The sequence below is a fragment of the Felis catus genome, chromosome C1 (genome assembly GCF_018350175.1).
Source record: "Felis catus isolate Fca126 chromosome C1, F.catus_Fca126_mat1.0, whole genome shotgun sequence".
Taxonomy (NCBI): Eukaryota; Metazoa; Chordata; class Mammalia; order Carnivora; family Felidae; genus Felis; species Felis catus.
This window is the reverse complement of record NC_058375.1, coordinates 126,774,888-126,790,781: the sequence shown is the minus strand read 5'-3', so window position 1 is coordinate 126,790,781 and position 15,894 is coordinate 126,774,888. Positions and strand designations below refer to the sequence as shown.

The following is a 15,894-nucleotide window of genomic DNA, read 5'->3' as shown; positions in this document are numbered from 1 at the left end:
TAAAGAAATTGTGGTTTATATACACAATGGAGTACTACGTGGCAATGAGAAAAAATGAAATATGGCCTTTTGTAGCAACGTGGATGGAACTGGAGAATGTGATGCTAAGTGAAATAAGCCATACAGAGAAAGATACCATATGGTTTCACTCTTATGTGGATCCTGAGAAACTTAACAGGAACCCATAGGGGAGGGGGAGGAAAAAAGAAAAAAAAAGAGGTTAGAGTGGGAGAGAGCCAAAGCATAAGAGACTCTTAAAAACTGAGAACAAACTGAGGGTTGATGGGGGGCGGAGGGAGGAGAGGGTGGGTAATGGGTATTGAGGAGGGCACCTTTTGGGATGAGCACTGGGTGTTGTATGGAAACCAGTTTGACAATAAATTTCATATATTAAAAAAAAAGAAACTAATTTGCATTCAGAAATAACAGTAAAAACAGTGTCGTGGCTCCTTATCATTAAAAGGAAAAAAAAAACTTGGAAAAATTGTTTTCCTGCTCTAACAGTCAGCTTTGCAACATAATTTTTCTGCATGTTAACAGATTTTTTGGTAAAAGGCCTCAGTGGGATTGTAGAGGGGCATCAAATCTGAATGAACTTCATCATCTACTAAGTGACATAATGATTAGAAGATTGAAGACTGATGTTTTAACCCAGCTGCCCCCTAAAGTCAGGCAGCGGATTCCCTTTGATCTTCCATCAGCAGCTGCCAAGGTAAGAACATGTGTTTGATTGGAAGTCTTTTTTCTTTTTTAATTTTTTTTAAAGTTTATTTATTTTGAGAGAGAGAGAGTGTGTGTGTGTGAGCAGGGGAGGGGCAGAGAGAGAGGGAAAGAGAGAGAATCCCAAGCAGGTTCTGCACTGTCAGTGCAGAGCCTGATGTGGGTCTTGAACTCACGATCCATGAGATCATGACCTGAGTTGAAACCTAAGAGTCGGACACTTAACCAACTGACCAACTCAAGTGCCCCAATTGGAAGTCTTACTTTAAGTCATTTTAAGTTATAGTATGAAAGATTGTACATATTGATATTTCATAGAAGGAAAAGTCTGCTTTCTTAAAATAGGTTTAATTAATAGAACATATGAACGGACTTTGTATCATTTTAAGACAAGAACAGGAAGTAATTAACTTCAGTCATCAATGTGAAAAGATTCAGTATCCTGCTGATTGAAAAAAAATTTCTGCTCACTATAGAAAAAAAGCACTTCAATTGCAACAAAAATTTAGTATTAAGAATTCTAAGGATCTGTAGGGTGTGAAGCCCAATAATTAGGAAGGGAGTTGTTTTTCTTGCTCTAGGGTTTTTTTCAAGTTTGAGCTATCTTCTAGAGTAAATTGAAGGTAGGCTTCTTGAGATCTTAAAACTGTGATCATGATGGAAGATGTGAAGGTCCTTAGAAATCCTGACCTACATTTACTTTTAGGGAGTGCAATGCTTATATATTCTCTGAAATTGCTTTAAATCTGGACAAGACTTTGTCGACAAAGACTATTCATTACGTTGTTTTATCTTGAAAGCTTAAGGTAGACATTTTGTAAACATTGAGCAATATGTTATTGGTAAAATAAAATGATCTGATTTTCTTTATCCATTATGTTAGCATTAGAAAGAAAAACAGGGGTACCTGCTGGACTCAGTCAGTTAGGCATCACACTCTTGATTTTAGCTCAGGTAATGATGTCACGGTTCATGGGATAGAGTCATGTATTGGGCTGTATGCTGTCAGCATGGAGCCTGCTAGGGATTCTGTCTCTCTCCCTCTCTCTGCCCCTCCCCTCCTCACACGCACACTCTCTCTCTCAAAATAAATAAATAGACATTAAAAAAAAACAAAGAAAAATAAGAGTCAATATGTGACTATGTTACATTTTTATTTTGCTAATATTCCTCAAGTCTTTATGCTTACTTAAATGAAATCCGATTTCTTTATCAAAATACCTGCTGCTGTATATATTTTCACTATTTTCCTTTCTTATGTATGCAGACTTTTATTTTTACTTTACAAAATGTTTTTCCATATGGGGAAGCTCCCATTGTTTGATTTATGGTATTAGCAAAGGGCTTGGCTTTCACCCACAGCTTTTCATTGGTTTTTGTCATGGGTGTGAACATGTGACTGACCTGTCTCTATATTGATGTTTTAAAAAAAGGGTTTTTTTTAACGTTTATTTATTTTTGAGAGACAGAGCACAAGCAGGGGAGGGACAGAGAGAGGGAGACACAGAATCCGAAGCAGGCTCCAGGCTGTGAGCTGTCAACACAGAGCCCAACACGGTGGGCTCCAACCCACAAACCATGAGATCATGATCTGAGCCGAAGTTGGACGCTCAACCTACTGAGCCACCCAGGCGCCCCATATTGATGTTTTTAAATGAACACATTGGTATCTTTGAGAATTTCTTTTTATATCTTTCCAAAGAAAAAAGAAAAAAGAGTAGGACATAATTCATTATTGCATTAGTTGCTTTTCTGTTCTTTATGGTGTATTTCTAAACATTATTATTTTCTCCCACACAGGAATTGAATACCAGTTTTGAGGAGTGGGAAAAATTAATGAGAGCTCCAAATTCAGGTGCCACCGAGACTGTCATGGGGTTGATTACTCGCATGTTTAAACAAACTGCTATTGCCAAGGTACTCATTGCTGGGACATCATGTATTTGTCTTGATACAAATTATTTAATGTATTTTAATGCTTATATTTCAACAGCTTATTTGCATACTACAGCATGTCTTTGCCATTTAATTTTTTAACTCTCTTTTATGGAAAAATTCAGACATATTCAACATAAACAATGGTATAATAAACACCGTTATATTGGTCCATATACTGATCCTTTCCAATATATGGGTACACTTTGATGAGGGAGTATAATACGCTTTATACTTTTTCATTTAAAGGACATAAATATATTCATCTTTGTCATCAGATTTTTCTGTGGCTTTTGCTACATAACTGCTACAAATAATGTTTTTTTTATTTAAGTCAATCATTTTTAATTGGTATTATGTTTCTTGTTCCCTACAGAGATAGATGTGCTCATATTCTATTTGTCTAAAAGTGCAAATTAGAGGTGTTAGAGTTTTAAATCTCAGTATGAATATAAAGTAGATTCATCACACATTGTTGTTTTTACTAGCATGGTAGAACTTAGACATGCTAATGAGTGTCATTCCTTTCCAATTCTGAGAGTTTTTTATAAGATAATTTTTTAAGTAAGGTATATTAAGGTATAATTTACATTCAGTGAAATTCATCCTTTTAAAATGTATAGCCTGATGAGACTTGTCCAATACATAGAGTCAATCACCAGCACCATCAAGATAAAGAATATTTCCATTACCACAAAAAGTTCTTTCATGCACCTTTGTAGTCCTTTGCCTCACACCCGCCCTCTGCACCTCAGCATTCACACATCTGCTTTCTATCACTGTAGGTTTGTGTTTTCCTGAATGTTACAAAAATAGAATCATATAGTATATAGTCTTGTGTCTGGCTTCTTTCACTTAGCATAAAGCTTCTGAATACTGATCTATGTTTTTGCCTATGTCATTTCGTTTTTTCCATTTTTATTTCTGAATAATATTCTAGTGTATGGATTTATTCCTTCACCAGCTAATGACCATTTGGTGTGTCTTATGAGTTTGGGCCACTGTGAGTAAAATTGCTGTGATCATTCATGTACTGATCTTTATATGGACAGATTTTCATTTCCCTTGAGTAAATAACCAGGAATAGAACTGTTGGGTCATATGGAAGACACAGGTTAAATTTTATAAAAAGACTGATGAGTTTTACAATTAGTTTTTTAAGTATATATAATTTTGATTGGAATTGTTTTGAATTATAAATTCATTTGGAAGAACTGACTTCTTAATACTATTGAATTTCCTGATCTATGGAAAGAGTGTCTTCTTTAATTTCTCCTAGCCTTGTTTTCTAGTCTCAGTGAATACATTTTGCTAGATTTATTCTAGTGATTTCACGTCTTTTTAGGCACTTGTAAATAGTATTTTTAAATTTAAATTTCTACTTTTTATTGCTAAATGCAGAATTATTGTCTCTTTTTATTTATTGAACTTTTGTCCTTTGATTTTGCTGAGCTCACTTATTAATGCTTATGGATTTTTGGTAAATTCTGTGGGATTTTCTGTATAGAACATCATTTTGTCTGCACGTAAAGACATGGGTGTAATCTTTTATTTATTTTTCTTGACTATTACATTGAAGGAATGCAAATACAGTTTTGAGTAGAAGCAATACGATTGAACAACTTTGCCTTGCTGTCATCCATAGGGGGAAAGCATTCAGCCTTTCACCATTAATTATGATGTTATCTTTAAGTTTTTCATAGATATGCTTTCTTAGGTTCAGAAAACTTTCTTCTTTTATTGAGTTTGTTGAGAGTAAATGAAAATTTATTACCTGACAGAGCAAGGTTAGCATGAGGGTAGTTACCATAAAAGTGGATAAAAAGAAAATGGCTAAAATTTTAAGAAAATTATAAAGACTCGGCATGGGCTATCCTGACTATTCAGAATAAGGGTGTCTTGACACAGCAAGTCCACACTCACTCAGAAGCTTTATTTCCATTGGCCTCTACCAGGTGCTGACTAGAAGATCATAGAGCACCCCCATTAGTGGACTACTAAGTCCAGCACCTACTTCCAGAACCTTATATTAAGCAAAATTGCTTCTGGGTGCTGGTTCGTAACAAAAGCTATTTACCCATGCAGGCTAGGCAGAAAACCCTATCGAAATCAGGAACTTGCACTGTTATGAGACAGAGATCCATTACAGCTGGGGGAGAGGCAGAAACTCCAGGGAAGTCCCACCTGTAAGGCTCAGCTGGATCAAGGGGCCTGCCTTACATTGAGTTGGTACTAGGAGACTTAAGAGGTCCCCTGCCCCTTACCAGGAACTTAACACTGAGAAACCATGAAGATCAGTCTGTCAAGGGAGAGAGACATGAGTCTTCAGTGCAGGCATGTAGGGACAACTGGAGTATGCAGCTGGAATACCTAAAAAAAACAAAACAAAAAACCTTGGCACATACTAGCACAAGGTAGAAGCATCCTATTGCTGGGGGAGTTCAAAGTTTGTTGTGTATTGAAGGCAAATGTAACAAAAAAAACTATAAGGGAACCTAAATAAAACTCATTAGTGACGAGATTGTCTCACTCTTTCCCACACTATCATCCTGACCACCCTCCCTCAAAAAAAAAAAAAGCATGCCTATTTCTGGGTATAAGTATCAATTATCTCAGACTGTTCTATTCTTCTACATATAAGTTCTCACACATAATAGAAATTATGAAATAAACAAAAGTAATTCTTTAAAAAAATAATCCATTCTCAAGAGATAAAGCAAATAATAAAGTCAAATTGATAAATGACTTAGACTGTAGAACTATTAGACAAGGTCTTGTAGAAAGCTATGAATAATATGTTAAATGATCTAGTGGCAAAGGTAAACAGTATACATGAAAAGGTGGAGAATTTCAGAATAAATATGAATATTTTATTTATTTTTAGTTTTTTTGAGAAAGAGACAGCATGCATGTGTGAGCAGGGGAGGCAAGAGAAAATCTTAAGCCATCTCCATGCTCAGCACGGAGCCCCATGTTGGGCTCAATCTCATGACCATAAGATTATGACCTGAGCCAAGATCAAGAGTTGGGCCCTCGACCAACTGAGTCCCCAGGTGCCACAGCAATATGAACAATTTAACAACAGTAAAATGGAAGTGCTAGATAAAAAACAGAATTGAAGAAAAAGAAAAGTTTTTCAATCAGTTTATAAACCAATACAGGAGATAAAATATAATCATAAAAAAATCTTAAATGTCCTGGATGTTTATCCTAGAGCAATGAAAACTTTGGTTTACACAGACCCCTTTATGAGTCCAAATGTCCTTCAAACAAATTGTAGTATATCATACAATGGAATACTCAGTTAAAAGGAATTGAACTATTGGGCACCTGGGTCACTCAGTCGGTTAAGTGTCCGACTCTTGATTTTGGCTCAGGTCATGATCTCAAGGTTTGTGAGTTCGAGCCCTGCATCAGCCTCTGCACTGATGGTGTGGAGCCTGCTTGGGATTCTCTCTCTCTCCTTCTCTCTCTGCCCCTCCCCTGCTATCTCTCATTCTCTCTCAAAAATAAATAAACTTAAAAAAAAAAAAAAAAAGAAGGAATGAACTATTGATAAACACAACAAACTGGATGAATCCAGAGGTCGCATACTGATGGAAAGAAGCCAGTCTCAAAAGTTTACATATGTGACACCATTTTTTATAACATTTTCAAAACAATGGAATTATGATGGTAGAAAGTGTTATTATACCAATGCCATTTTCCTGGTCCTATGGTACTATAGTTATATAAGAAATTATCATTAGGGAAGCTAGATTAAGGTTGCACAGAAACTATTATTTTTTTGCAACCTTTGGTGTGTCTAAAATTATTTCAAGATAAAACGTTTTAAAATGTACATATAATGGACACAATAATCTAATGACAAAAAAGAAATCTAAATTAATCCAGAAAAGGCAGAAAAGAAAGGAAAAAGAACAACTGGCTCAATCAGAACACAACTAATAAGATGTTGGGTTTTAATCTAGTTTTATCAATAATTATATTGAATGTAAATGATCTAAACCCACCAAGTTAAATGGTAGGAAGTGTCATATCGCATAAATCATGATATCTGCAAAAAAGTTATTTTTATGTATGAAGGCTAAACGTTAAAAATAAGTGGATGAAAAAAAGTTATATCATGCAAACATAATCAAAGGAAAGCTGATGTGTAAATACTGTAATATCAGATAATAGAGACTTCAGAACAAAGATTATTTCCAGGATTAAAGAGGAAATTGATAGGTCACTAAGATGACAACATAGGTTGTTCCTGAATTTGTTACTCCTCACAAGAACAATAACTCACAAGTATTCAGGAAGAAGATACCCCTAAGAGAATCTTAGCACACAGGGGTAAGGGTGAAACATCTCTTCCCTCCCCCCTCTCCCCCACACCCTAAAGACCAGGACAGACCACATTATAAGGGTAAGAGAAGTGGCTACATGTTGACTGCATAGCTGTACCCCTAAGTCAATGCAGCACCATTCGAGGATATTCCCCCTGAGCCTTTGGCTCCTCCAGCAGAAAAAGAAAATCCATGGCAAAAACCAGCACCAGCAGCACCACCCTACCCCCCACCCCAGTATTATGGGTTGCCCTGCCAGAGCCACTACTTTGATCTTTATCCATGGGGATTGCAGAGAAGCTTGTGAGGCTCAATCAGTGGGAATTTGACAGTGACAGAGAAGCAGGGAGGAGCTTGTAATAACCAGCACCTAAACCTTGGCACACTGAGTTTGTACCTGCAACATCATTGTTATTATCCCAACGGGTGACTTTGCTCATGTGCAGAACCACATCAGTGACACACTCTGACCAACGAGCACAGCAGGGTGCACATCTGCTTAATTCATATCATATGAGGATTTTCACCCACCGTAGAGGCCAGTTTGCCCATGCCCAGGCAGCGAGGTTAGTCATAGCCCCACCTGCTACAGAGAATGTCTCCTGGCTACATTTGACCAGAGGGGCTAGTGAAAACATCTGGAAGTTGTGCAGCATAGTAACACTCAAGCCAAGGGGCAAGTGGGCCAAGCTGATTGCCCCCAGAGCAAAGCCAGTTCCAGGCATGAGGATTCCTGTGCTAAGCACAGGCCTTAATTCATATCCAAGGCTGACAGTAGCTCCCAAACAGAGAGCCTATTTGGGAAATTGGGAGTAACCTAGAGCAGTCCCTCTTTCCAGCTGAGGCAAGGGTGAGACATAACTGTACCTACCCACTCTGATTCCTGGCCTCATCTGACCAGAGGGGCTAGTGAGAATACCTGAAAGCTATGTGGCCCAGAAGCACCTGAGCCAGTAGAAGGGCAGGCAGAGTTGATAGTTTGCAGAGCAAAGCCAGACACCTGTTCAGCTAGGGAATTTGGGGTACAGGTCAGCTTGAGTTTAAGACAACAAAGAGCTTTACTAGCATCGTAGCTGCTTCTCCCACTGCACTCGGGCAGGGAAACAATTTATGGCCCCACTCATTAGTGAATACAGCCTCCAGTCTACCCGATCAGAAAACCTTACCAGAGCATATGGTATCTGCATAGCCCATCTAACAGCCCATGCATAGTGACTTTTGAACAGAGAATATGGCCTGTGGCTTCCCTCATCTGCACAGCAAAACTGGTGGCTTCATCTGGCCAGTATATAGTCTTGCCTGATTTGGGTCCCCAAACCATGAACCTTACAGTCCCTGGGTCCTGTCTTGCTGCCCCGCCAGGGCAGGGAAACGAATTCATTACTCCATCTATAACCAAACATTGCACCCAGACCTGATCATCTAGTAAGCCTGACCAGAAAATCCAGGCAAATGTGGAGCCCATTCTCCAGCCTCACTTGGGTACAGAACCAAGCCAGCAGTCCTATCCAACCCTTCTCAGCCAGTAGCATATCTCCTTATCCTCAGCCTCAGAGCTCAAACAGTTGCCTTGCCACATTCATTTATAATAAAATCTCTCAGCAAACAAGGAATAGAAAAGGACTTTATCATCTGAATAAAAGGCATTTGTGAAAAACTTACAATTAACATCATACTTCATGCTCAAAGACAGAATGCTATTCCCTTAAAATCTAGAACATTACAAGAGAATCTGTTCTCACCACTTCTGTCCAACATTGTTTGGTTTAACATTGTTCTTATAACTGTGTAATAAGGCTAGAAAAACAAATAAAAGATACACAGATTGAAAAGGAAGAAGTATACAGACATGATTGTCTGCATGGAAAATCCAAGAACACTTCAAGCCACTAGAACTGAGTGAATTTATCAAGGTTGCAGGATTCATGTTCAAATACAAAAATCATTTGTAGTTTTATATACTGGCAATAAAAAATTGCAAGTTCAAATTTAAAAAATACAATTTGCAATAACATCAATAAACATGACCTACTTTGAGATAAATTCAACAAAATATAACTGAAAACTACAAAACATGGTCTAGAGAATACAAAGCAAGCTTAAATAAATGGCAAGGTAGATCATGTTCATGAATTAGAGGATTCAATATTGTTAAGATCCCGTTTCTCTGTAAATTAACTTATATTTTCACTGCAATGCTAATCAAAATCCCTGTAGTCTTTTGTAGAAATTAACTAACAAGCTGCATGTAAAATTTATGAGGCAGCACAAAGGACTTAACTTTAGCCAAATTAATCCTGAACAAAGTTGAAAGACGCATACTGCATGATATAAATACTTAGAATAAAGTTACAGTAATTAAGACTTTGTGATAATTGGCATAAGGATAGCCATTTAGATTAGTGAACCAAAAAAGAGAGTCCAGAAATAGACCTTCATATAGATTGTCAATTGATGTTAGGGAATGAGATAAGATAACTCAATAGGGAAATGATAGTCTTTTCAAAGAATAGTGTTGAGACAATTGAATATCCATAGGGGGAAAAATGAGCCTTGGACCATTGTTTTGCACCATAGATAAAAAGTTACCTGAGGGGTGCTTGAATGGCTCAGTCCGTTAAGCTCGGGACTGTGATTTCAGCTCAGGTCATGATCTTGGGGTTTGTGAGATTGAGCTCTGCATCGGGCTTTGCACTGACAGCGAGAGCCTGCTTGGGATTCTTCCTCTACCTGTTTTGTTAGGAAAAAGAAAATGTAAAATACAGATGGGAAGAAAATATTTGCAATACATTTCCCCTGCTCCATTTTTCCATGTTAAAATTTTTGGTTTGATCAGTGTTCGTTGTTTACAATATAATGACTTTGTTAAACATTTCACAGTTGAGCTATAATTACATTTCTTTTGTTTGACAACTGTTGTTTTTCCAAGATTTAATAGCTGTTTTTTTCTTGTTTGCTTGCTTGCTTAGCTTTCTAAGTACTTGATACTGAGTACAAAATGCTTGCTTCTGTAGAAAGAGTATATATGAGAACCTTTTAGATAATTTCAAATCTGTGGTGAAAAATCCTAGTTGGATGTCAGACAAGTATCAGCAATCAGTAGAAAATTGGCACCTGATTCCTAGGATCCTTGAAAGGAGCAAAAGGCGAGGAAAAGTCAGTTTTCCCCAGACTGGAAATGTTCCCAAAGATTAATGGCAGCAGAAGACCAGTCCTTGCTACCCTAATTCCCGGTGTTTAGTCCTTTTTCATTCCTTCCTGTTAGAACCTTTGTCCTCAACCACCTATGTAAACTGGAACTCTGTATTTCTATTTCTGGACAGCAGCCAGAAATAATTCATGGCATTGCTGAGTTGGAATTCTTAATACATTTTCCCCAGCATTAGTGACATCCAACAGTCAGGGTCTGTAGTAACTGTAAATAATACAGTTTGTCTACATTATAGATGAAATAGACTTTGGAGGAAGGAGCTAGTTTTAGACTACTTGTAATAATGTTTCTATGAAAAAAATGTGTTTCAGAGTGCTACCAAACCAATTTATAAATGGACTTTTGGAACACCACAGATTATAAATTGGCTACTATGTTATATGCATACTAGTGTTGAGACTTCCTTTTTTTGGTTATGTGTTTTCATGACTTATTCAACAAATATTTATTGAGTGCTTGCTATCTAGCAAGGATCATGCTTGGTGATAGGAAGGAAGGAATGTTGAACAAGATACATTGTCTATCTTTGAAGGAACTTGCAGTCTGTTGGAGAAGACAGTAAAATAAATGTTCAACTACAGCCCAGTATATTTAATGTTTAAATTAAAAACAAGATATGTTGGGAGCACTTTGAATAAGACATGTATCCCAGTCTTGAGAGTTCGGAAAAGATATCCCAAGGAATCAAGTGTGATTTAGCCAACTAGAGTAGAGGGGAAGTGAAATGGGAATCGGTTGGGGTTGATAGAGTGTATGTCAAGACAGATGAATAGTTTGTGCAAACTCACAAAGATTGGCCAGAAAAGGCATATTTAGGGAATCAAAAGTAGGTCATCATAGCCAAAACATGAAGTGTCAGGGAGGAATTCTGAGACTAGTTGAAGATCAGAGAGAGCAGTAACCCTATCATAAAGATCATAGTTTATAGTTTGTCCTAAGGGTTCTGAGCAATGAGGTAGAGAGTAAAATAGAGTAAAATGATTGGATTTGTGCCTTGGGAAAAGAACTATAGCTATGTGGAGAATGCACTGGAAGGAACAAGCCTGTAAGCAGGGAATTCAGTTGGGATGCCACACTGGTAGTCCAGGCTAACAGCAGTGACACTAAACAAAGGAAATGAAGGTAAAATAATGTTACTGGTAAAAAGTCAATTAGTGATGATCCCAGATCATGACAATTACTTTTCTTCTTCTATATCATTACTTTTATTGCTTTGTAATATTTGTTGAGAATACAATGGGTTAAAATGAACAAATTCTTTAGATTTAGGATCAGCATAGTACTTTCCTAGGAAAAAAGGACAGATGTAAGTGGTATGGTTTGGCCAACTCTCAGTGTTTTTCTGGTATATTGCAACACCTCATTTTACCGAAAACCTTTTAAGAGAAATGCCAGTACCTTTTCTGTAAAAATGATTAAACCAACCCATAATTTAAAATTTCTTGTCACTTTGGGGATGAGAGCATTCCTTAGTGCCTTAAAAACTTTTTAGAAGGCAAACTGCTCTAAACACTTTTCCATTATGCACAGAGTGCATTTCCTCTTTGCTGTCTTGCCTCAGCAGCTTCACACAGGTAGGATCCTATTTATAATATGCAGTGATGTATAATGAGGCCACTGCAGTATTCCCTGCTGCACAGGGATCAGGGCGTTGTGAGACTGAAGAGAACCTTGTCCTGTGCCAGTTCTTTTGTGTAAGAAAGGGACTCTGGCTCTAAACCAGGCACATTTGGCCTCTTGTTCTTTAGTAAGGATATGGTAGGTAATAATAAAGTGCAAATAAAACAATAATGTTATCCTTGTAGAGGAAGAGAGAGATAGTATATTAGCTCTATGGCCATGTGGTCTGGAGGAAAGCTTTAATAAAGGTGGAGACATTTCCATTTGAGAGGGAGGAGTCATGCAGGAATTTTGAGGTGGCAGGAATGGTTAAGTTTGGAATCACAGATGGAGAGATTTGCCTTAGAGAGAAGAAGAAATACCTCTCATGACAAAAAGAAAGGAAATGAGGATGAATGAAAGCAACAAAAGGTAAAAATGTTCAGATGATGAATTCTTTTTTCCCTTTGTGGTGGGGTATTTGAAAGCCAAAAGGCATGGGTTGTGATTTCGAAGAAAATAGTAAAGGTTGAAGTGGTTTTTACAGTTTGCTGGGGAAATACAGCAATAAGAGCTAGCACTTCTACCTTGGGTACCATGGGCATCATGGGCCAAGCACTACTCCCTACATATTTTATGCACTAAGTCTTTAACTTCCACCACCGCTCCATGAGGAGTAGGTACTTTTATCCCTTCTATAGATGGAGAAACTAAAGCACAGAGTTTAAGTGACTTGCTCAAGGACTCAGATTGTAAATGATAGAGACAGGATTTGAACCCGGACAGTCTGGCTCCAGAGTACATGCACTTGGCCATCAGTGCAGTAGGATAGCTGAAAAATTTAATATTTGTTAGTGACCATGGGTTTAAAATGGTGTCTGTTTTCCTATTCATGATTTTTACGCATCCCTGTGCAAACATGGAGAAAATTCAGAATTGAAATTTCTGTCCATTCTATGTATAAAAATTTTTAACACACAAATAAGGTTTATTCATGCTTATGCTATAGTAGTACAAATTTGATGACTTTACTGACATGACTGGTAGATAGAGTTTAGAAACAGTAGATAGAGTTTAGAGTTTAGAAATGTTTTTGAAAATTGAGTTTAATTTTAAAAGAATTAGATGAGCTGTTTTGATCAATATTTTTATGATCAAACTTCCCTGAGATCAACTTTCATGAGAACAAGTTTTTAATTGAACTCTTTTTTCCAGCTATCTCTTAACTTAGACAAAAAACCCAATGGGTATCTGGTGGTGGGAACTGAAACTCCCCTTAAGCAATAACACCTGCCCAGACAGAGAGCTCCCACTGGTCCAGACCACTTAGACCAGTTTGAGCTTAACCTCCAACTGAAACTTGCACAGATGGACCATGGAGTGACTCATGGAGTGGTGGACAGTTACTACCTTTACATCATTATCATTCTAAAATCTCTTCCCTAGGAGGAGCACAAGCCTCATTTACATAACGTACAATGTATGTATAGGTATGTTTCCTTAAGGCACATGCATGACTTTATGCTTGCCTCTCCATACAATAACAAGTCTCCCCTTTCTAAATATTCATCCTAACCCTAAATAAAAGGAACCCACTCACCCTTGCTCAGGGACTCATGGCTTTGGAAGTTATTCCCTGTGATCTCCTTATTTGCTACAAATAAAGTTACCTTTGTGTGTCAGCTCCACCTGGTGTAGTTTCTATCTGTGACTCACTAACAAGTGAAGTAATGTTAGTTCAGTTACAGAATATGTCATTTAAGGGAATGTCAGCTCTCACCTATCATAGGGAGGGAGGGAGGGAGGAGAGGAGAGGAGGGGAGGGGAGAAGAGGAAAGGAGAGGAGAGGAGAGGAGAGGAGGGGAGGGAGAAGGGAGGTAGGAAAGGAAAGAAAGGAAGAAAAGAAAGAATGGTTGGATAAAATGATTGCTTTATTATATCTTGTTCCAAAAAGTTGTATGGAAAGGCTTAGGATCCCAGGTTCTTTTGTAAAATTGTATTGGTTAAAGTATTAAATTGAAGTTGCCCTCTTTTCCTGGTATTGTAGCCCATCTGCTTCACTGTGAAATGGACTGCTTATAGAACTCAGTGTTAAAAGATTAGATGTATTAGAAGTACTAGATTTCTATCTACAGGTATATTCATAAAGGATAAAAGTTGCAGGATATAAAATCAATGTACAGAAATCTGTTGCATTCCTATCCACTAATAATGAAGCAGCAGAAAGTGAAATTAAGAAAACAATCTCATTTACAGTTACACCAAAAACAATAAAATATCTGAGAATAAACTTAACCAAAGAGGTGAAAGGCTTGTATTCTGAAAACTGTAAAACACTAATGAAAGAGATTCAAGACCACTCCAAGAAACAAACATTACATGCTCATAGGTTAGAAGAACAAATATTGTTAAAATGTCTATACTGCCCAAAGCCACTACATATGTAATGCAGTTCCTTTCAAAATACCAACAACATTTTTCATAGAACTGTAACAAACTCCTCTAAAATTTGTATGGAACCACAAAAGACCTCAAATAGCCAAAGCAAGCTTGAGAAAGAAAAACAAAAGTGGAGGTATCACAGTTCCAGACTTCAAGTTATATTACGAAGCAGTAGTAATCAAAATAATATGGTACTTGATAAAAATAGACACATAGATCAATGGAATGGAACAGAAAACCCAGAAATAAACCCACAATTATATGGTCAGTTAATCTTCTGCAAAGGAGGGATGAATACACAACAGGAAAAGACAATGTCTTCAACAAATGGTGTTGGGAAAATTGAACAGCTACATGTAAAAGAATGAAACTGGACTAGTTTCTTACACCATACACAAAAATAAACTCAAAATGGACCTAAATGTGAGACCTGTAACCATAAAAATCCTTGAAGAGAGCACAAGCAGTAATTTCTCTGACATTAGTCTTAGCAGCATTTTTCTAGATGTCTCCTGAGGCAAGGGAAAGAAAAGGGAACCATAAACAAAACTCAAAGTCAATCTACTGAATGGGAGAAGATATTTGTAAATGACATATCCAATAAAGGGTTACTATCCAAAATATATAAGGAACGGATACAACTCAATACCCAAAAAACTAATCCAATTAAAAATGGGCAGAAGACATAAACAGACATTTCTGCAAAGAAGACCTACAGATGGCCAAAAGACACATGAAAAGATGCTCAAGATCACTCATCATCAGGGAAATGTACCTATTAAAATGGCTGAAATAAAAAACACAAGAAACAAGTGTTGGTGAAGATGTAGAGTAAAAGGAAACCTCTTGCACTGTCGGCAGGAATACAAACTGGTACGGCCTCTCTGGAAAACAGTAAGGAGGTTTCTCTTAAAAAGTTACGAATAGAATTATCCTGTGATCCAATAATCACATTACTGGGTATTTACCCCCAAAATACAAAAACACTAACTCAAACACCCCTATGTTTCTTGCAGCATTATTTACAATAGCGAAATTATGGAAGCAGCCCAAGTGTCCATCAATAGATGAATGGATAAAGAAGATGTGGTACACACACACGCATACACACAGAATATGATTCAACCGTAAAAAAATGAAACCTTGCCATTTGCAATGACATGGATAGAGTTAGAGAATATAATGCTAAGTGATATAAGTCATTCAGAGAAAGAAAATTACCATATGATCTCATTCATATGTGGAATTGAAGAAACAAAACAAACAAGCAAAGGAATAAAAGGAGAGACAAACCAAGAGTTTATCGAACTCAACACCCAAAAAACAAATTCATCAGGGAAATACAAATCAAAACCACAATGAGATACCACCTTAAACCTGTCAGAATGGCTAACATTAACAACTCAGGCAACAAAAGATGTTGGCAAAGATGCAGAGAAAGAGAATCTCTTTTGCACTGCTGATGGGAATGCAAACTGGTGGAGCCACTCTGGAAAATAGTATTGAGGTTCCTCAGAAAATTAAAATAGAACTACCTATGACCCAGCAGTTGCACTACTAGGTATTTATCCAAAGGATACAGGTATTCTGTTTTGAAGGGACACATGCACCCCAATGTTTATAGCAGCACTATCAACAATAGCCCAAGTATGG

At 37.3% G+C, this 15,894-nt stretch overlaps 1 protein-coding gene across 8 annotated transcripts in view; it reads left to right on the top strand.

The window, feature by feature from the left end:
* The window catches only part of ZRANB3 (zinc finger RANBP2-type containing 3), a 304,924-nt gene that overhangs the window by 219,918 nt on the left and 69,112 nt on the right, over nt 1–15,894 (top strand). For all 8 annotated transcript variants that reach the window (XM_045034812.1, XM_045034811.1, XM_045034815.1 and 5 more), the window contains 2 exons: nt 541–712; nt 2,521–2,637. In XM_045034812.1, coding sequence (XP_044890747.1) covers nt 541–712; nt 2,521–2,637 — 289 coding nt within the window. The remainder of the gene's footprint in view (nt 1–540; nt 713–2,520; nt 2,638–15,894) is intronic.